Consider the following 23,643-nt stretch of genomic DNA (forward strand, 5'->3'; position numbering starts at 1 on the left):
CTTAAGCCAGATTTATGGGCTCTAATCTCTACAAAATATAGTCAAGGCCAACCTTGCCATAAACCAAAGTCCTAGATTGGAATGCCACCTTTCCCTCACACCTCTTGAAAACCACTAGGTTTAGTGGGTTCCCGTTGTTCACTCTGGAAACTCCTCATTGCTTTTTATCTTTCTTGGTTTTTCATGGTCTTTCTCATTGGAAAGTTCCTTAATTTTCTCATCCTGTCATTTGTGTCAAACAAAGGCAACCCTTGTCTCTTCTTCATGACCTCACAGCTGCTGCATTCTACAGACTGACTTGACCTCTCTGAAGTCCTCGCTTTTCCCTTGGGCTCCCTGCTCATGGTGTAGATGACACCAAGAGAAACAGCCTCCTCTCCAGACTCTTGGGAGGGATGCAAGGTTTACCAAGCATAGGTGAGGGTTGGAGAGTTGTTGGACACCTTTACAGGTGTCCTTTGCTGTGTCAGGCACAGTTTACTAATGCTGTCCTCAGGTAAAATGTCTCTGCTGATATCTCATCCTCCTCCATCAGGCACTCTTATAACATCACAGCAGTTCATTTCTGAGGCATCATCCAGCCAAGTCCTGACCTCCATTGTCTCCTCAGTTCACCCCATCTGTCTTCATACTGGCTAGTCCATGGAAAAATAGGTTCCCCCAAATACCACCAGAACTTGAACACACCCTATATTTTCTTTCCATCCTCCTCTTGTATAACTCCCACCCAGTGAAACCCACACCTCCCCGTTCTGTCTTCCACGTTTCCTTCCCTCCTGACATTTAACTAAATGCTTCATTGCTTTATTTTTTCCTACGAAGGAACCTCTTGAAGGAAGGGGGTCCAGCTGCTCTCTTCAGAGTTGAACCTTCTTTGGTGAATTTTGACATAAATGGTCTACTTTCTTCTTATTCAGGGAAGGTTATTTATTGACCACATCAAGAACATTCACACACTAGTCTGGGTTGGACCCATTCCCTCACTTTGAAACATTTCTGAAAACTTACATCATTGGCTACTTTCTCTCCATGAACCTAACCCTGAGCTACTCTTATCCAGCTGGTAATTGCCACATCCACCCACAAGACTTCTGTGTTTTCTCTAGCCCTTTACTAATAAAACTCATACCACAGATACACTACAGGTTTGTGAAATATTTGAATTTGTAACTTACACATGAATTTGTTTGTCTTTCCCAATCACTTTTTACCTCTTTCTTTACAACTTTGTCAGTTATTATTAAAATCGGGTAAAAATAACAAGTCATATGTTGTCAATCCTGTTCATAACAACAGTCATGTCACTCTACAGGGCCACATGGCTTCTGGATCCTTTATTGCGGCTACCTAGAAAATAATACTGCTGTGCCAATATTAATATAAGCTTAGGGTTGTATGAATAAAGGGATAGAATGGTGAGTGATTCTATGTGCTTGGGTACCTACCTAGATGCTTGTAATGGTGGGCCACAAAGAGGCATTCCACTAGGAATCTTGACTCAGACCACACATTGGGAGAAAACTGGACATGCTGGTCCTCGTCTCCTTGGCTCAAGATCACCTTACAAGGAATTCAACCATGTCTTACATGTCCTATACCCAGCACTGGGGTGTTTCATCCTTCATCAAGACACAGAAGGAAGAGCCAGAAACTTCTGGCAACCAGTTAGCCAGCATCAGCTGGAGAAGTGTCATCTTTCCCAGGCCACAGCTGAGGCAGAAAAAAAAATAACTGAGGATTAAGAAGAAAGGGAGTGGAGAGAATCCGAGGACACTCTTACAGTATATCTAGTGAGCTATCCTTGGCTATATTTCCGTGTGCACTGTAATCATCCCAGCCTGCAGTCTTGCTTCCATCATGATCTAACATAACACCTTAGTTGCTTTTCAGGTGTTGAAACAGACTCTCGGTCACCAACCATCTTCCTTCCTTCCATGACTCACTTGCTGATTGTTATTATTTTTTTGTTACGTTTTGTCTAGAAATACTTTCTGGTCTTAAAAGTAGTTATGACAGGTGTTATGTCCATAATTTCTCAATGTATATTAATTTTGAAAGGAAGGTTAGCTTATACTAAATCTCTTGAGAAATGTTAATTTCTGTGATTTAAATGTTCTGTTCTGCTTAAAGTCTGGCACTCAGCTCTCTTTCCTCTCAAGTCTCCATCTCTGGCAGAATTAGGCCACTAATTAGTCTTGTTTCATGTTCCTAAAGAAGATCCTTGATATTGCTTTGTTTAAAATTTCATTTGCCTTCCTGTTTTCTTTATTCTTGGAGTGATTATAATATTTTTGAATCACATTTTAGTTTTCTTAGAAATGTTTAGATGTTTCATGGACTTAGACAGCTGCAGAATATTCAGAGACCCCTCTGAACTGTTTTTTTTTACATTGGTAAGAATTTTATCTCTAAATACTTCTAAAATTCTTTACTCTTAGAATTTGAAACTCTGTACACTTACTTGTAATCTTTATTACTGTGATGTGGAGTGTATTGATATATGAAGACTTAATCCTCCTTTAATCTCAGAAAAATTTCCAGTTGTCACTGTGGATATTGATTTGAATGAGAATGTCTCCCATAGTCCCAGGTACTTGAACATATGGTTCCCAGCAGATGGCCCTGTTTGGAGAGACTTAGGAGGAGTGGCCTTGCTGGAGGAAGTATGTCAGCAGACAAGGTCTTTGAGAGTTTAAAGCAGTGGTTCTCAACCTTCCTAATGTTATAACCCTTTAATACAGTTCCTCATGTTGTGGTGATCCCCAACCATAAAGTTATTTTCATTGCTACTTCATAAATGTGATTAAATCATAATACAAATATTTTTTGGAGATATAGGTTTGCCAAATGGGTAGAGAACCACTGGATCAGTGACTCATGCCATTTCTAGTTTGTTGTCTCTGTCTTATGCTCTTGATTCAGGATGTGAGCCATCAGATTCTGCCTCAGTCACCATGACTGCCACCTGCTGCCTCTCCTCTGCTCCACCATTATGGACTCTAATCCTCTGGAACCGTAAATCCAAATAAATTGTTCTCCAAGTTGCTTTGGTCATGGTGTTTCGTCACAGCAATAGAAATGTAACCCATGCAATCATCAAATCAGGGACTCAAAATATTCATCAGAAGTCAAATGGGGAAGACCCATTAAGGCATTCAGCTATGTTTCTCAATAGAGCAAGTCTCCGGCATGGTACAGCATCCCCTCTGGTTGTCCTTACAGGTAAAGAACAAATAGCAGCAAAGTACAAATAGTAGATACATCTGTGGGAAATGGCTCACTTTCTAGCTGCTCTCAAGAATACAATTGTTTGTTGTTGTTGTTGTTGTTGTTGTTGTTTTTGTTTTCTCTTTGTGGCTGGTCTCTCCTCCATGTCAGAGTTATGAGGGAGGACAGGCCCATCCTCAGACAAGGTCCCTTAGAGGACATTTGAAGACAAACATGCTTAGGTCTGAAATGAGGGTAGGGGAAATCCCATCCCCAGAGCCAGCTTCTCAGGAAGTGCAAAAATCACGTGACAATTTACAGAGTCATTGACATTACAGTGTAGTTCTCTGGGTCAGACACAATGATTGTTCTAATGCTGCCTTGTCTGTGGGTCTTTCCTGTCTAGAATCTGTACTGTCTCTCGTTGTATAAGTTCACCCTGGCCATCTTCACCTTTGCTTCTGTTACCATGGTGATAGGATGTAATCATTTACCTCAGCAGCAGAATAGATCTGCCACTATTCCCTTCTCTCTGTGGGCTTTTTTCATCTCCTCCTGGATGCTTTATCATTCTATTCATGTTTTCTCCTCTCTCTCTCTCTCTCTCTCTCTCTCTCTCTCTCTCTCTTGTCTTGCATATTTAGCAAAGTCAATTTGTGGTCGGTGGGCTTTCAATCCTTCAGTGGAGGATCCTGTTCAGTCTCTTTCTCCTTAGCCCAGTGAACTCCGGCTTTCCCTATTATAGGTCCCCAGCCAGGTCTGTTTCCTGACTTTTCAATAAGTATTTTATTCCAAAATAAAAATCCACAGCTGGAAGAAGCAGGACTATCCTGCTGGTAAACTTAGCACAAGAATCCAGTCCATTCAAATAGCAAGAAGCATTTAAACCTGTGTGTGGGGATCTTCCTTTTCATCTTTTCATGCCCATCTATCACCTGCTTTGATTTTTCTGAAGAAATTTTGCTCATAATGTAAATTTTTTTGAAAATGTTTATGTATTTTTTTAATTTTCTTTATGGGGGGCGTTAAATAAATGTTTGTGAATATTCCATTATTGGAGTATAATTTGCATGACAGAAAGTTGATCTGGTTTTCACAACATTCTGAGTTGTACGACAATTACTACAATCTAAATTTAACCCATTTTAAAGTTATGTACAGTGTAACTTTGGAATAATTTGAACACATCAGAACCGAGGCCGGATGAAAGTAAAGCTGCCAATGCCGATCCTAGGAGGAAAGGAGGAGCTATGAGACTGGGCAGCATGTGTAAAGAGGGAGTGTGAAATAAGAACACCCCTAGGCCAAGGCTAAAGCCGAGCGTCAGGCCTGCATGAGACCAAAGGAGACAAGGAAGGTCGGCAAAGTGCCTCCATATAGCAGGTAAGGGGTGTCAGGGTGCCTGCTGTGCTGAAGCTAAGGGAGGAGGGGAATTCCAGACTACAGTGCTCAACCAGACTTGGACGTAGTCTTTCTGTAAAAAAAAAGCTGGAAGCAGATGCACTTAAGACTCAGCCACTTAGAGAGTTCCTGTCATAAGTGATCTAAAGGAGCTGCCATCGGAAATGTACCCCAGCTCCAACTCAGACAACCTTCCAAGAAGTGACCTGCAATCCAGTCAGGCCTAGGGAACAGGTTTCACTTTGGCTGAGCGTCAGAAGGAAGAGATGAATGCACAAGAAACAGAATATGAAGGAACCTGGTGTGTGTGTGTGGGGGGGGTGAGGGATGGGGTGGGAGGTGGAGGTGTGGTGCAGCAGGGGAATGGTGTCTGGGATGCAGTGTGCACCATTTTAGCACCATGAGGAAACTTTGTGGATATCTGTGGTGAGCATGTTGGGATAAAATGAACTGGCTTCTTGAGTGGCCACTGCCAGCAGGTGGTCTATTTGCGTTTATTTGTGTGTATTCAGGCTGGGAGAATATATACTTCCACCAAAGGAGTAATGAGAAAGCTAACCAGAGTCTATTTCATGTGAAGGAAGGAAGGAATATGCATCATCTCCGCTACTGGGAGTGGTACAGCCATGCTCTGTCCCTTGAATTTATGGTCAAGAGAAAGCAAGGGTAACTGCACCTCGAGGACTCTGGCTTTCCTGTCCAAGGACACAACTGTCACTGTCATTGCACATGGGTAAGATATAAACAAGACACGAGATAAGCATCAGCCTCATGAGCCAGGCAAGTCAAAATCACTGTTCTTTACATTTCCAAGTATCAGGAGTCAGCCATCTCTGTGTAGTTTAGTTAAAAGTGATTTGCAGCTTGTTTTTTGAAATAGAATTTCTCATAGTTCATTTATACATTTCATTACCTTGGGAATACAAACAATGGCACACTGTGATGTTAAAATAATACGTATTTAAACTAAATTTTATTATGAATTCAAATTTGAAAATACATAGGCATGCTTTAAGAGTTAAGTAGCCTGCCTAGAGGTTAATGGAACATGTTTGTAATTCATAAAACCTCCGAAGATAAACTTGTCAAGGTAATCTAAACAGGCCTTTAGTTTTCAGCAGAATATTCCATGTGTCTGCCTGAGTTGTGCATAAGGTTTAGAGCAGGACCATTTGCAGGACCCCATCAGTCCAGCCTGGCTTCTTACTGGAGAGTGTCTTCAACCACTGAAAACCCCTCTTGAGAGAAACAGCTTGACTAGTGAGCAATGGAGACTTACTGAGGACGGTTATGTATGTGCTACCTCACCTACCAACAGGACCTGTGATCACAGCTAGTACAACCTAGTCACACATGAGGACTCAGCATTGAAATAGGTAACAGATTAAAACAGAAGCAAAACATTAGGTCAGAACCAAAAAGGGCATTCATCACAGTGTGACTCATTTGGTACAAAGGAGTAAACCTGGGGACAGAGTCAGCAAGCCTGGGACCTTTTGTAGCCCACAAGCCTAAGCTAACAGGAACATGCAAAACCCCTCAAGATTTTGTGGGTTCCGGCCCAGACAATTTAATAAGGAAATGCCACAATACAGCAAGTCATAGACTCCTGGTTTCCCAATGATTGTCAAAGTGTTATTACTATAGTCCACAAAGGGTACAACAGCAGTTGTCTTAAAAATGCACAAGCTTAATTAAAACACTTTATACAATATGAACATATACAATATGATCATATGATCATATGAACTATGAGAACAAAGTCACAGGTAGACTCATTCAAGGCAGGCTGCTATGGACCATCTATCTGTTAGAATGCAGTTCAGTGGTATACATTTATGACACGGGGGTGGCGGGGGGGGGTGGTAATTAGCCAAACCAGGAGATCATTCCAATTAGGCTTCTGTGTGAACGCTTCTAGAAGTGGTACCAACTGCTTTTAAAACCACTTAAAAGCATTTAATAACCAACTGACCCTGGCTACGGTTTCATCTCAGACGTGTAATTTCACAATGTTGGACTGCTTTCACTTGTATTCAAACTTATTATTTGTAAGAAAGATCCTCAAATATTATACTCCTGTGGGCATGGAGTTCTCTGTGCCACGTGAATTCATATGTTGATGGTCTCAACCCTAAAGTGATGGTACTAGGCAGCAGAGTCTTCCAAAGGTAATGAATTCATAAGGGTGAAACTTTCATAATCCACCCATTGCCCTTCTTACAAAAAGATGCACCCTGGCCCTTGGGAAGCTGAGGCAGGAAGATCATAAGTTTGAGGTTAGTTTAGTCTATAGAGTGAGTTTGAGGCTAGCCTGGCTAGACAAGACTATTTTTCAATAAATTCAAATAAAGTTATGCAACACACAAATCTCTCTCTATTTATAAGAACGGCATGAACAGATGACCATCTCTGAACCAAGAAGAGAGCTCTTCCCAGACATCATCAAGCTGACAACTTTACTCTTGGACCCAGCCTCCAGAACAAGGAGATAAGGATTCCTGACATTTGCTCTCTCTCATGGGTGGTAGCCCACGATAACCAACAACTAGAAATGATGGAAGCGCTCATCATAATTACAATGAGAATTCCTCTTCGAGTCATCAGCAGAGCTCACTGATGATCATAGTGAGCTTAAGGACAGTAAACAGGACAGATGCACATCTTCTAGTGGGAACAGGACAGAAAGCTCTGAACTCAGGCCTAGCCTAGCCCAGTTTCACTCCTCAGCATCCCCTACCACAGGGCCAAATGAGGACTTCAAGTGTCTCTAGAAGTCCAAGGAGAAAATTCATTTATGCCACATTAACCTGAACATTTATGATGAAAAACCAGGAACACCCTTGGGAATATCCAGTTCACTCTCTACAAATCTACCATGTGTCAGGCGGCCTTCTGGTTTTTAAGGACAAACAAAGCCATAAAGAGACATAATCTCTCAGTGGCAAGTAATTTCTTCTATTCTCTTCAAATGAACAACAAGAAGAAAATAATTCTCTTCCTGAACTCACGTGAAAACTAGATACCATATCAGTCACCCCTATTCCGAGTCAGTTCTGCAAATTGTTGCTTCTAGCAGTTACGTTCCATGACTTTTTCTTTATGATCCCTCTGCTACTCCCCAATCTTCCTCCACCTGACCTCTTACCCATCCATGTCCCTATCCAATGGTAGCTTCTCCCCTTGCTTTACTGACCACTCAGCAGGACTGATCCATGCTAATCAATCCTGTATTTCCCAGTGTTCATAGTTTCTCTCTATGGTGTGCAGCATCCAATGCTTCTGGCACTGGAGGACACTGTTCAGCCAAGACACAGGAGCCTCCCAGGTGTAGCCATCACCACATCTTTCCACTGGCAACCATCTCATTGGCTCTTCACTACTTTTTTGGTGATGTGTTTTACTTACTAGTTAGTTTATTTCCTGCATGTCCCTTTAAGAATGTGAGCCCTGGGAGAGCAGGCTGGTACCAACCTGCTCCACCATGTACCCCCAGTGTGCCAAATGAATTCAACAGACAGTGGGAAAACGAGTCATTGCAATTTCATGAATACAATAAACCGAGTGACACAATTATAAACTGAGAAATCCTATGAAGGAAGGATACAGTATTCATAGCCACATAAAAGGGTAACCACACTTTGTGAGGAACTGCCAAGTACACATCACACTACACAAAGAATGGGAGGAACCCATTCCACAGGGAAATTATGCTGTCTGGGGCTAGGAAGGTGGAGCTGAGACAGTCCCTGAGGCAGGGCGATGCACTCTGCACTGTCAGAGAATTCAACAAGGTAGAGCACGCCTTCTAGTCCTCACTCACTCTGAACTCTGAAGAAGTCTATTGTTATCTACTGTTGATAAGTACCATGGCCTGCGCTATGTAGGGAACATTGTGTTGCATATGTTCTTCAAGTGTTTCCATGAACCTCTGTCAGGAATGGTTTGCCGTAAGCACTGCTGTGCACCAATCAGAAATCAGCATGAAAATCTCCAGAAAACATTTCACCCAGCAGTATCTTCTAACAAAATGTTCTATTGTCTCAAACTAGCCAAATATAGTCATGCCAAGAACCACTGGAGAGCAAGACAAGCTAAGAAAGAAGGCATTGTCTCTCTAGTTAAAATTCTAATCCAGCAGAAAGAGTGAAAGTAAGATTTCCAAGAGGAGGTGCATAGGTTGACAAGGATAAGCACACATTGTGGGTTTTGCTTGTTGTAACAGAATACAGACACATGGCTATGCTTGAAGGTGAGTGTTGGAATTAAAGACATGGAATGATAAGATGGCAGAAAACCATCTAAAGGAAGGCGGAGTTCCTACCTGTGGCCAGATAGATGATGTGGACGAGTGTGTCCCTGCCCTGCACCACGTCGACGGCCACGTGGGAGAAGCGGCTGTTGTCCTCCATGAAGGAGGGCACAGTGGTCACTGGCTGGACCACCTCATGCATCAGAATGAACTTTTGAGCGTCCTGAAGGTTTCTTTCTGTCAGGTTTACATACAGGCCCTGGTCCATGGTGCCGCACTGTAAGGGAAGATAGGCCATGTTACAAAAGCTGGCTACCTGCGTGCTCACAGCTCATGTGCTTACCAAATAGAGAGGTAAACAGAATAAGCTGAAAACCGAGTAAGCTATGATGCATGACTGAGTGTGACAATCAATCAATCCCATCTCCCTTGACCTTCTCATCCCTCCTGTTCTCCCACTGTAGATGGAATCTCATCATATTTGGAATCTCTCAATGGATGGCAAAGAAAATGTGACATTTTAAAATGGAGCAGGCACTGTTGTTGACTCTAATTTGAACAGCAGATGCAGAGAATCTCCTCGTGGTCTGTCAAGTCTCTTGGGAGCTGTCTGTCGAACTGCAATACAACAATATCTGATGGATGAAGGCAAACTGACATTGAGTATGAAGCAGATGAGCACATATAGATGGATGTATTTCCTTGCTATCACAGTGGGTTCATAAGCAACTCTGAACTCCATGGCGATACTCTGGTATTTATCATAATCTGTAAACAACATCACTCACGTGGGCAACACAAATGGTGTGACTGCTCCAAATGTATTTGTATCTCTTGTTAGAGGAGAGTGTGAAGGAATAGGTTAGAGCCTGAGAATTTGCAACACAAGACAGCAAGTTGGTAAAGGGAGAAGACAATAAAAGCAGTGAGGAAAGGAGGGGTGAAAAAAGGGGAGAGGACGGAAAATGGAGAAAAAGGAAAGAAGAACCAGTCTGCAGGAAGTGAAAATACCGTGAAGATGATCTGGTATACATGGGGGAAAAGGCAGGCCAGGAATGGTTGGGAACTAGTCTCAGAGCTGTGCTGGAAGGAGGCTGATAGGCCTCACAAACAACGGTAGGTGGCAAGGTCAAGGTCAGAGGGCAGGTGGGAAAGAGCGCAGCGTTCTCCGAGTCCAGCTCAGAATGGCCTCTCTCAGTTCCTTTATAAACTTTAAAGCCTGGCATAGGAAGTGAGGCTCCTCAGCAGCACTCCGTAGGAGCAGGGTTGATGGGGTCCACACTGCCTGAAACTACCATTTATAACATGTCACTCCCAATACTTGGTTTTTATAACAGGTTAGAGGTCCAGAGTACAAGACGGAAATTGCTTTTTGAAAGTAAATTATATTTTTGTAGCATTTGATAAAATATCCTATATGCCATAAAACGATAGGCGGATTGCAGAGTAGAGAAACCCGGAGTTAAATGGACTGCACACAACTAGACCAGTGATTAATTTAAATTTACATTCTTGTTAGGAGCACCCAAGCATCACGTAAAGGATGTGTTGAGGGTAAAGTAAGGCCTGCAGCAGATGACCTGTGGCCTCAAGAAAGGCCTGGATTTCTAGCTTGTCTCCTCAAATGCTAAGTGGTTGGAACACACCAGCTCTGCTCCTGTCTCCTGTCTCCTGTCTCCTGTCTCCTGTCTGATGTGAAAACTGAAGTAATGAGAGGAAAGCATTTATAAATTAAGTCCTTGTAAATGCCAAGAATAAGACAACATTCCTAATAGTGCAGAAGCTATCCACCAGATTGTAAATGCATCTGTCTAAATGCAGGCAGGATGTCCATAGTCCCTGGAGCTTTGCTGTCCCGAGGGAAATAAGTGGATAAATATGGGACAGATAAAAGAACAAGTAATTCCACATGCAGTTGTTTGTTTTGGGGTCTGGGAAGACTGTACCAATAGATTTTTGTATAAATAGTATTTAGTAATAATACTCTAAGTATGGACACATTGCCTATCAGGAATGTGGATTTTTGTTAGTTTGTTTTTGTTTTTGTTTTTTTAATATTTTAACTATTATTACCTTTAATTGTGTGTGTGTGTGTGTGTGTGTGTGTGTGTGTGTGTGTGTGTGTGTGTGTGGTGTGCATGTTTATGTAAGTGTAGGTGCCCAGAGAGGCCAAAGATGTCATATCCCTCTGGAGCTGGAGGTACAGATGGGCGTGAGCTCCTTGATGTGGGTTCTGGGAATCAGACTTGGTTCCTCTGGAAAGGCAATGTGTGCTCTTAATAGCTGAGCCATCTCTCCAAGTCCCTAGGAACAGCTTTTAAATGTAAGAAAGATCACCACCTGGGTCTGGTCTGTAATCTGGTCAGGTAGGTGCTAGTTCAGGAGGTGACTGTGTGTGTGGTGGTCAACTTGTATTGATGTCACAGGCAATACTCAAGGGGTGGGTGCAACAATGACCTACCTGCTGGCTTCAATTGCATAAAGCCACTGTCTATATATGCATTCTGTCTTAAAATAAATGGCATGCTGAAAACCAGGAGGTATCCTCTAAAGGCAATGACCTCTTACTACCCTTAAAAAAACAGATATAGGGGTCCCAGGGGCAATTAGAGTGCTAGGATGGACCACATTTCCTCTGGGAGGCCATGTTTCCTGTATGTTATCTGCCTGTATTGTCAAGAACTCTATATGAAGTGTTTTCTACCATTCTTTCTGTTGCCATCCTATAATGAATATCTCACCCAAGGATTCTGTTTCCAATATTTTGAAAATTATTCAAATTTACTAGATGTATTTCTTGTTGTACAGAGAGCTCACCAAGCTCTCTAAGGGTTGTAAATTCTCTTGATGAACCTTATACACTGGTCTCCCCGCATTATTGTCAGGGACTGTGCTACCCTGGGGACCCCGTACAAGAAGCAACCACAAAATGGAAAAAGCACAGCTTGTGTCCTTATGTGGCTTACAGCCTTCAATAGCTGTCATTCCAACTCATGCTCAGACAAGATCAGGAATTCTACTACTTGCTAGGAAAATAATAACTGCTTCTGTGTTATCTGTTTCAAGCACAGCACATCTGTTTCCATCCCAGCACACCCAGGCTTGATGGTCAAGCTTCAAATGTGCTAACTTCATCCCTGACGACATGATGTTCATGGTGTCTCTGCTCCCTGGTTCCCTTGTTTCTTTAGAGCTTGTTGCTAAGACAAGAGTGTGTCCATGGACCCCCAGGATGCAGCTACATCCCAGCCTGCGTTTTCCGACCAGTCTTCTCATCTGACTGCTCCTGCACTCCCATGTTTCCATTTTGTCTGCACCATTTCTGATTGTTGGTCATAAAACATGTGGAAGGTTCTGGAGCCTGTTGCCCAGCTGTTCTGCAGCTGTGTCTGACAGTGCTTTAAGTGGCTAACAGTCTTACGGGACTCAACATATCCTACCTCTACTAGGGTAGACAAATACCACTGGGGATGTGGAGACTAGTAGTTTCTGTTGTTTTATAAGATTTTAAAGTGTGGTGCATTTCTCTTCCTAGATCTTTTTCCTGAACCAGTTCCTCCATTTAATTAGCTCTTTTCCTATTGTACAAGTGCTACATGAATTCTAATTGTCAAGAGAAAAACCAAAATAACAATAACATTAATGTTAACAATAATACACACAAATATCACCATTGGTTATTGTCAATGTTGGGACACTTATATATGTCTAATGGAGGGATCTTTGGTACAAAGTGAGTTCGCACTCTCTGTCAGTATAGGTGAGAGCTAGAACACTGGTCAGGCACCTATGACAAGGAGACTATTAAACACAATCTAGAAATGGAAATATATCTGTAGTAGGAGATGGAGACACACACACACACACACACACACACACACACACACACACACACACACAACCATCACCATAATCTGTAACCTTAGTTTCCTGGAAGTTTTAAATCTATACTCAGAGGATGACATGAGCTGAGTCAGCTTCTTGCCTGGCATGTGTACCATCTCTGCATATGCTTCCTTCAGTATTCAGCAGGAATCTAATTCTACTAGTAGATGAAAGCAATCCTGTCAATGTGATGCAGGCACTGTAACACCAGAGCATGAGGGGACCTACTATGTGTTACAGATACATCTCGATGCATGGGCTAAGATACACATTTCCTGAAGTATGTAAAGGATTATAAAGTTGGCTGAGTCAGTTCATTGTGAAGAGTTTCAATCCAATGGCATAGTGCAATGGAGAGCTCTATAAATGTAAGTGCCTTTTTTTTTGTTTTTTTTTAAGCTTCAGGACTTAGACACTTTTAAAAAAGGAACAATATATTTTCTTCTTCATATCAAAAAGAAAAACACAGTCAAAATATGTAATTACTCAACACGTAGGCCACATAAGACTCCAGACAGATGGTTCCCATGGGTCCTTTGAATGAAATGCTTTGTGCAATAATGATGTATATTGACTGATACTTCCAATTTTATTTGTATCCTGCCTTCCCCTTTCTATCAAGGAAGTCATGAGAAGATGCTAAACACTTTGCCCAAGGAAAGCAGTAAAAGCCAAGTATGACATGCAAAGTAGCTATCATATTCTTAATCCCATAATTTGTCCAAAATCTTAAAAATATTGAGAAATGAAAAAAAGTTCAATTGTAATTGATTGATACTTACCAAAATCTAAGTATAAAAATTTGAACTTTTTCTTAAGCCCACTTCCTTGGAAGTTACAGGTTTTATGATTTAGAGTGATAAACCAACCAGAATTGCAAGGACTCAGCTCTGTCACTGATCAATGTTTGTTACTAACAGGCACTTAGTTGGATAAGATCAGCATTTTGCCCCTGTTGGTAGAGGAAGGAGCTGAGCTTGATCTCCAATCAGATGTGGCCCTGGCTATTTCACCTGAGACTCCATGTCCCTCTCTGTACATAGAGCATTGTCACTCGTGTGGCACTGATGCCACATAAAGTTAGAGACCTGACACATTAGACATAGTGTTGGGAACTTGGTGATGTTAACTATTTTGCCTGAGTTGATAGTAACAGACCTACAGGGAAGGCTGCTCTTGTATGTCCTGCACCCAAATTCATATGTAGCATCTATCTCTCAGCATGGTGGTAGCTGAAGACAGGTCCTGTAGGAAGCATTCAAGGTCCTAGGAGTCATGCACTGACCCAGAGCAATGAAGGAAGAAATACCAGGATATTCCTTTCTTCTAAGGGAGGATACAAGGAAAAGCTGGTCATCTTGGACATCTCACCAGAAAAGAAAATAAGGTTCCCCCAACCTCTCTCTCTCTCTCAATACCATCTAAACTGTGGTATTTTGTTATAGCAGCCCTAGCAGATGAATACACCTGCTGCCTAGATGAACAAAATAAATAACTTCATCCCCAGGTCTCTACTTCTTCTGGACATGGGAGGTGGGATCATTCACAAAAGACATCACAGCCTGGACATTCTAATTGGGTGACAGAAAGATGAATCAACATCAGCCAGGCTTCTTTTCTCAGCAGCCACTGCCACAATCTACCCTTCCCAACAGGGAGCCTCACCATACTTGCCAATTAGAGCTCTAATTCTGTTTGTCAAGACCCATTGCTCTGTGCCCTGGGCCCTATTCACTGGGACATCATTCATTAGGGATCAGAGATTTGGGGGACACAGTACATCATCATTAGCAGTAATTGAAGCCTGGATTCCTAGCCCACTGCAGAAGATTGGCCTTTTTCAGTTAACTATCAGTCATCACAGCTCACAAAAGGCCCCCCTTTTCTTGTCTAGGCGCCATAGTCCACAAAAGGCTGTGTTCTATTGACATTAGCTAAGCCGAGGGAGGTGCTGTTTCCCAGGGGCCAGGAGACTGCAGCTGTACTGTGCATTCAGCCACGGTTTAATTGCTCAGGCTCACTGTGCTATGTTGGGTTTCTACATTCTTAATGGAGGATACTCACGACGCCCTCTTCCCCCGAGATTACCTGAAAGTTGGGGTTGGGGTTAGGGTAAGGCAGCCAGGCTGAGCGAGAGTTCTCTTGGTACTTGAAAGGTCCATTGAAGGCCTGTGAGATGGCACTCAGGTTGAAGACACATACAGCAGAGGCAGCAATGCTGTTCCTGGGGAAGGAGAAAGGAGAAGGCACAGGCTGGTCAGAGCCCACCAGTGACCGCTGGCCTCCACTGATCACAGGGATAGCATCAACCTTCAGCTATTTCAAGTTCAAGATGATACAGTCAGGGCAATGCCCAGGGCTGCCTTGTGATTTCTTCATGTAAAAACAAACATTCAGATAATGAAATTAGGGTAAGTAGCACATATGACCCTGCTAGCTGGGGACTAAATTCACTCAGCTACAACAGGAGCAACAAGGGATTTTGAAAAGCTTCCTGAATTTGAAATTCTGGAGGAAAGGCGTTTTGTCTTCCAGTGGGTGGAGCCATCCATCCATCTCCCATGGCTCCCTCTTCCCCCTATTTATCCAGTTGCTTAGGTGGCAGCTGGCCAAACCATTTTTCCTATTAAATCTACAGGTATTTGGGTTTGTCATTCTTTAAAAAATAATAAACTGAATGTATTTTGCAAGGAATGCCTGTCAGATTCATCTTATTTATTATTTAAAAGGGACTGTAAATCTAAAGGGTCAACAAGAAAAAAAAACTAAAAGAGCACTGACATGAAATTTTGAAGCCTTAATTTAGAATTCAGATTCTACTAGAAAGCTGTCGGCAGAAAGCTCTGGAAGGTCAGTGCCCTTTGACTATGCACTGAGATGGCAAATGCTTCTTTCTCAAATTTGCATTTCAAGATGAGCTATGGTTCTCAAAGGAAAATGGATACCAAATGAGGGGTGTGAATGTATTTTCCATATTAATGGTCTGAGTCAATATTTTGTCAGCAATAAGTCAGTGTTTTCCCTACATAATAGGGGAAAAAAATCACAGGACTTCTAGAACTTCACATCTAACTTGTGTTTGCTTACCTGGGAAACAATGAAAAGGGGAAGGACACCACTCTACAGACTTCCTTAATTCCAATACAATCTTGGAATCTTCAAGGCAAAAGACATGTCCATGTAAGAAAAATGAAGCCTGCTCAGTGAGGTCCTGACACCTGGCCATAGATGGGGAGCAGCATCCTGGCTACTTTGCAATAAAGATCTGGGTTTCAGTTCTTTGTGAGAGTTCTGTGAGAAGGATATGGTGCTAAAGAACATCTCATAAAAGATATTTTTTTTTCTCTAGGAGTCCGACACTGAGAAAAGAGTCCCATGTAAAGCCCAGGTGCTTCCATGGCCGGAGATTAAAAAAAAGTGGGTGCTTACTGTGGATTTATTCACTCTGCTGCTTTTATCCTTCTTCTCATTGTCTTTGGGAACATGAAAACCTCCTATGCTCCTGTCTGTCTGGAGAGAATTGATGCTGGGTGGCTTCAACATAGTGAACACTTGGGATCCTGAAGAACAGTTGAAACACTTTCACCTCTTTCTAAATGGACTCACCTTGGAATTGCTCAGCATAGTCCCTATAGAACTTTTGAAATGGGAGCTTTGTCTGTTGGTATTTCTGGCTCAGAGCCATCAAATGGACAGCTAAGCAAGTCAAGCTCCGATTGTGTATAAGATTGATGTCAGCTGAGCAACTGAACATTCATCTTGTGCAGCCAACACTATTTCTTAAACAAGGTTTTGGGAATCAAATCAACTTTAGAACCCATAAATTGATTTTTTATGAGAAAGAAAATACTCAAGTAGTGAAAATGACCTCTGGGGTTGAAAAGCAGATCTACAACAGATATGGCCACCGTGAAGGGGGTGGTGTAAGCCATCCACACTACACACTTTCCTAACTTCACACTGAATGAAGACAGCTCATGAATCTTTATATCCAGTGAACATGAACACTCATCAGCAGTGTTGAGAGTAGAAAAAAAAGGAAGCAGGAGGCCGTGGTATAAGGGACTCTCTGGGAATGTCATTTGTAGGCAGGCTTCTAATACCAGAGTGATGTAGGCAAAGGAGGTGCTAGAGAGATGGTCCAGTGGATAAAGCACTTGCTGCCCAAGTATGAGGCCTGGAGACCAGAACCTGGAACCCATGGAGAGCCAGGCAGTAGTGGTGGTCACCTATGCCAGCACTTGGAAAGCAGAGACTGGGATCACTTGAACAGGCTGGCTAGCTGGAATGCACAGGATTGGCTAGTTCTAAGTTCAGTGTGAGACCCTGCCTCAATAACTAAAGGAGAGCAATGGAGGAAGATATCCAATATCAACTTTGGGCCTCCAAACCCATGCGCACGCACACATGGGACACATGTGTATCCACACATATGTGAATACATACGCATGAATGTATACACGCATGTCACATCATATATGTGTACAGACATAAGCATTAAAGGAAAAATACAGAGACAGTAGAGAAAATATCACAGGGTAATCCATTGTCTAGTTTGGGCAGAAATAAGGTTTTCCTAGTTGAAAGTCAGCCATCAACAGTGAAACAGGAGTAAAGTCAGAGATGTGGGTCAACATTCCATTTATGAGGAATGTTTCCCTGCATCTACTTTGAATCTGCTGCTTTGGAAAGGATTGCTTGACTCTTGTCTAAGTTGTTGGATCTCCAGGTTGAAGCTTCAAACCGGTGCCTGTGCCGTAGAACTACACCATCATCACTAATATAGGAGGACATCCCAGAGTTCTCACATGATCAGAGAGGCAGGAGATGCACTTGTGAGGTCTTCTCACAGCCTACAGAGGGAAAGCCATTGCAGGGTCATGAGACACTCCGCCAAGGAAAGACTGAATGAGAGCTCTGGAAATTTCCCAAGATTTCCTAAGTCAAATACTGCCATTGAGGTTAGGAGCATCTTCCCAAGAGAAGAACAAGATGCTTGCTATGAGGAGAAAATAGCAATTGCACTTCAATTAAATATAGAGGTCCAAGCAAGAATGATGTGATTGCAAAGCTCAGACTTTCCAGATGTTTTTATTATGCAAAAATGCGTGACTTTCCTACAGAAAAAAAAAACACATCTGAGATATATATGTATATATATATACATATATATACATATATATATCTATATCTGCACTTCACAAGGTATCTAGAACACACTAATCAGAAAGGAACAATTTATAATACAATAATTTGATACTACTTTTTCCTGAGGACAAATATAAAAAAAAATTTTTGAATTAGCTTTCCTGCAGCAAGTCCCGCAAAGCATGTATCTTTACCTAAAATTTAATTCATACTGAAAAGACTCTTTTTGTCATTCTTTGGCTGTAAGCCCAGGAAAATAAGAAAAACTTTCTCTAAGGGAACTTTAAACTCTCAGAGGTCAAAGAACAAAAGGCTCATTCAGGAAAAGTGGAAGAGGAGGGAAAGAGAAAACTTCAGCTACAGTTACGTACACATTGGTGGTGAAGATGCCATAGATCAGATCCAGCTCCGGCAGGAAGAAGGTGTCCTGCAGCTCATTGTAGTAGAAGGGCACCTCACCGGGCCGGGAGCAGTTGAGGCGAGCCTTCATGAAGGTGGTCCAGGTGTCTTCCAGGAGGAATCGCCCTCCAATGTCATTTTTGCAGACCCGGGCAGCCCTGGAGAACACGGTCTTCCCACAGTCATGCTCCACAGCATTTTCTCGGAAGAAGAAGTAGGTGAAATTTCCAATATCATAGGAAGACACAAAGTTTGGTTCTGGAAACAAGAAGAGAGAAGAAAACATCAACATTCTACACCACTTCTTTCTTGAAAAGTCTTGTCTGATAATGTTTTCTTCAAAGGAAAGATGATTCTGTTTAACAACAACTAGTACTCACAAAAAAAAAAAAAGAGAAAAATGAGAGATCTGGCAAGCAGCTAACTGATAAATGCTGCAAGGAAATGCGTGGTTTTGTGCGTGTGTCTTAAAGAAAGATCAATAAAGTGATTCTACCCTCAGTCACCCTGTTAAATCTATGCTCGAGTTTGCAAGGCAATAGTGCCGTTAAAAGCTCATGCATTTAGGAATGTATGTATATACATATGCACATATATAGGCAACAACAATTAATGACAAAAGAGGCCACGGATTTGAAAGAGAGCAAGTAGGAGTATACGGGAGGATTTGCAGGGAGGAAAGGAAAGGGGGAAATGATCTAATTGTATTATAATCTTAAAAAAAGAAACAAAAAATTAAAAACATGAAACAAAACAAACCAAACAAATGAATAGTATAGGTTCACAGATCAGTGAGTGCTCTACTGTTTAAAAATCCTTTCTTAAACTGCAGAAAGAGGAAGAAAATACGGTGTGGAGGACTGAATGTGTTGGGGAATATTGGGCTCTAATAATGTATAACAATGAAACTCATGCACACTTGCATGTTACTGGACATAATTTATATGCTTTCACTAAGGTCCTTAAAATGATTTTTTGATGGCAAAAACCAAATCAAAACCTCATGCAGCAAGGTTGATACCCTGAATTAGCTTTAGCATCGCTGTTACTATGGTGACCCTGCAACTCTGGCAATCAAGCCTTGTTTTCTGATTTCTAGGTCACCAAGGGAATCAACAGAGAGGGAAAATGAGTGTTGAAACAGAGTCTGGATGCTTCATGGTCTCACAATCAGCTGAAATATAGGAATTTAGAAATGCTAAATTAAAGGGGAAGCCTTTATTTAACCATCAAGCTTATCAGGAATTTGGGAATGAGAATTTTACAAATAGTGTTTAAAGTGTTACCTTCTTAATTTGAGATTGAGCCTAATAATGGAGATTCACACACTTACATGCCCTAATTCTTTTCTTTAAAAACTCCAGTAACCAGTTCCACCTCTCCCTCCTTCATTTATTTCCAAGGCAACTCAATTCATTCAGTAAACATCAGAATTTTATGGTGTAATTAGGATAATTATGGCAATAACCTTTGACGTTCAAAATTAATAGAAGGACATAGCAGCTATATATACATGAGGATTCACTTTCAGAGACAATTGCTCTGTTGTGGGGCCGTTTACCTGGCCTTGTACTTGACAATATCTGATTGATTGCACCAGCTTGCCTTCTATTGACAGGAGGCCTGAGAACAGTCCTGGCAGCAAGATAAACCCTCAATGTTAATAGGACACAAAACAGCTCATCTAGGAGCTAGGATTGTCAAGACATAGCATCAATGCTGACCCTACTTTTAGCATGTCCAGCAAAATTGTCACCAATTTTCAATCACCTCTGTCTCATCAAAAAAGTCTTAATAAAACTACGTTTTAAAAATAAATAAATATAATAAATAGCATATCTATTCTGCTTTTCCCTTTAGCTTTCTTTAGTTCTCTTATGCTAATTAAGTAAATCAAAGGATACACAGAAACCTTGACAAGAAATGGTTTTAATTTATATGCCACCAAGCATTTGTTTTCTAGGTCACTGCTGCTTTAACCTAAAACAGATACATTAGAAATAAACAAACCAAACTGCAGTAAAGCATATGACATGGGTAAGAGATGTATGCACAGTTACTGTACACTTTAGGATCCGGGAGAGACACTCATTAAGTCAAGAGTCTGCACAGAACACAAAATATTGAGGGATTTTTTTAAGTGATGCCAACTAGGAATCTCCAAGAGAGAACCATTGCAGAAACAAACACCCAAATTAAAGACAGGGACCAATGGCAAAACTATCTTTAGTGTTTAAAGAGTCATCTGTATGCACAGCTTCACGGAAAAGGCTTCTAACTCATTTCAAAATATATCCTGTACCCAGGTTCAAATGGCCAGATTATAATTTGAGAGCTAAACCCCAAACCATCCACCACCACCACCACTACTACCATCATGACCAATAAACCTTGTGGGAACTGGAGGAGATACAGGCTGGAGAGATGGCCTAGCATTCTGTTCTTCTAGAGAATAGAAGTTAGGGTTCTGGTATCCACATCACAAAGCTCACAACTATCCATAACTCCAGCTCCAGGGGACACATTACCCACTTTTGGACTCTATTACCAATGCACTCACATGTGTACATCCACACATATGTATATAATTAAAAATAAAATGAAAATTAAAAAATAAACTTGGAAAAAAATTAACTTGATAAAATACAGACAACACTAGAACAGGATATGTCCTTCCTAGGGCTAAGGTTAACAGTACACTGGAAAGTGTACAGCAGACTTCACCGAGATTTATCAAATACCCTCACAAATAGTGACTTCTGCCGTTACTATGGGTCGAATGTGTGAAAAACGTGTGCTATAAACCTCTAGTCCATAAGAACTGTGGAGTAGGAGAATAACCACAGAGGAAAGGATCCATCTTGTTTCTCCCCATTGAGTTAATAATAAAAATAGCTACAGTTTACAGAACTAGTTCTTGAGCTAAGCTGTGTCTGTGCCACTAAACTCACAAGGACCAAAGAGATGGGTGTGAGTCAAGATGCTACTTCATAGTGAAGGATACTAAAAGGTTTAACGGCTCAGCCAAGCTCACAAAGCAGTGCTGGGGATGGTGAGAGTTGAGGAAGCCGGAATCAGAATGCCCAACCTTTGAGCCTGTACATTTCATTGATAGTAACAAAGGAGTGAAAAAGAAACACTGTTCAAAAACAGAGCATTTTATTCCATCAGTTCTGGTTGGGGGCTGAGGAGATATCTCAGTGGGTAAGAACACTTGCTATGAAAGAAGAGGACTGGAGTTCGAATCCTAAGCACCCATGAAACAGCCAGATATGGCTGTGTGTGCATTTGAGGGAATGGGCAAGTGGGTCCCAGAAGAGCACTGCTCAGCCTACCTAAACAAGATGTTGAGTTGCAGTTAAGGAATAGATCCTGTTTCAAATACCAAGGTGGAGATCAAGAGAGTAAGACATTCCAGATATTTCTGTGGTCTCCACATGCTCAAATACAGACCTGTGTACCTCCATAGGCATATGCACATACATTACACACATAGTGTAAACACACACACACACACACACACACACACACACACACACACTATAGATAACAGGATTGGATTTTTGGTCAGTGCTCTTGCATGAAGAGTCATAACCTTCCACTGGTAGTGCTAAGTACGTTTACTTGGGCACAAGCTGAAGAGGATTTAGAATGGACTAGAAAAGAAGGTTAAATGGCTAGAGGAACCACTACCTGTCAGCTTTCAGGAACACTATGGATGAAAAAGGAAGAAGGCACAGGGGGAGGAAGAGGTCAGCCGTTCAAGGGCTTAATGAACAAGAATGCTGTTGGGAGCATGTAAGCAGCTCCAGGGCCACAGGTTTCTAAGGGACATCTACAACTGGCCATCGGGTGCTCTTCTAGCACACTGTCTTATGCAGTTTCCCCATAGGTAAGGTAAGCAAAGGCCCACAGTTTCCTTCTTCCACATAAAGCCTCCACTAGTACATCCAAGCCTGGATGGCTGTCATGCATATCAATAAAAATGCTCAAATGCACCCTCCTTTCTTATTTGAGAAAACAGAACTTGTGTTGAGCTTGTAGTATCAGTTGCTCTCTAGTTTACTACACTGCAGGTCGTCTGGCATGGGAACTGAGTCCATTTGGAAACACGTCCTGCTGCCCTACAGTGACCCTCGGGATGATGATGGATCCCTGACTCTGTGACCAGCTGCTAAATTAGGAAGCTCTACTTCTTAGAAAGCAGGTCTTTTGAAATTCACCCATCATCCTGTTCCTTCTTCAAACACAATGGGAACACTGAAATAATGATCAAATAGGCAGCCAAGTATCTTTTGTGTTTATAGATACAGATCTGGAAGAAGAGGACACCAATCTCACCAGGCAGAATCACAAGATGCACACTGTTTTTCTTCTATTATTTGACCCTTGTCTCTTGTTAAAATGCAATTCACTGCAAACTAGTATGTATTATTCTTGAAGGAATCAAATAAGCCATAAATCGAGCATTGCTGTCTTGTCTATGATAGATATTGGAAAGAGCAAGCTGAGAGATCATTTTTACATCATTACTATCAGAGCTACAGATGAATAGAAGCTTTTCTGCTGACTAATTTAGAATAGAAAGAAACATGGTTCTATCTGAGCATGTCTATACATGTGTGAATGGAGAAGTTGACTTTTTCATATTTTTAAAACATTGAACTATAGATTCCAGATTATGCAACATATGTCAGATAAATGAAGAGGGTTAGCCATCATGATATAAGAATAGTGTTACATCTTACAGAATGATGACTGTACCAAGAGACTCTCACTATAAACACATGGGAGTGATGAGAGAATGCAGAGCGACAAGCATCAGAGATGAGTATGACCATGTAAAATGAAACAGTAACTATCTGCAGGAAGTCTCTTCATCTCTACTTCCTTCTTTAATCCCCAAAGCACTCACATTGGAATATAGTATTCCCCAATGGCATAATCTGAGGATTGCTACACTACTAGTTACTGGCATAGAATCAATGAGAATAGATATTAAAGACAAGAAAGAACTCTAATTTTTCAAGTATACAAAAATTATTACTAGAATCAAAATCCATGAAAACAATCACTTGTAAGCAAAATAACACTTAGCAAAATGCTTGCCTAAAGCAGAGCTGGCATCACTGGAGATGGAGCCCTAAATTTCAACTAAATCATAGATAGATCATCCATAGATGACACACACATGTGTGTATGTGCACATGTAGGTGTGTACGTATCACATACATGCAGTACTGAGGCATATGTATACACAGCTCAATACTTCCATCTACTGGCTATTGAACTTTTATTCAATTTAGCTAACCATTATTTTCTGTGATTTAAAATGGCAATAATGATATCCC

At 41.5% G+C, this 23,643-nt stretch overlaps 1 protein-coding gene across 1 annotated transcript in view; it reads right to left on the reverse strand.

Moving 5' to 3' along the window:
* Sema5a (semaphorin 5A) overlaps positions 1–23,643 on the reverse strand; it is a 485,625-nt gene that overhangs the window by 122,559 nt on the left and 339,423 nt on the right. The window contains exons 9-11 of the mRNA XM_059276245.1: positions 18,265–18,550; positions 14,834–14,969; positions 8,933–9,137 (exon numbers count right to left, since the gene is read on the reverse strand). Coding sequence (XP_059132228.1) covers positions 8,933–9,137; positions 14,834–14,969; positions 18,265–18,550 — 627 coding nt within the window. The remainder of the gene's footprint in view (positions 1–8,932; positions 9,138–14,833; positions 14,970–18,264; positions 18,551–23,643) is intronic.

Source organism: Peromyscus eremicus, chromosome 11 (assembly GCF_949786415.1).
Source record: "Peromyscus eremicus chromosome 11, PerEre_H2_v1, whole genome shotgun sequence".
Classification (NCBI taxonomy): domain Eukaryota; kingdom Metazoa; phylum Chordata; class Mammalia; order Rodentia; family Cricetidae; genus Peromyscus; species Peromyscus eremicus.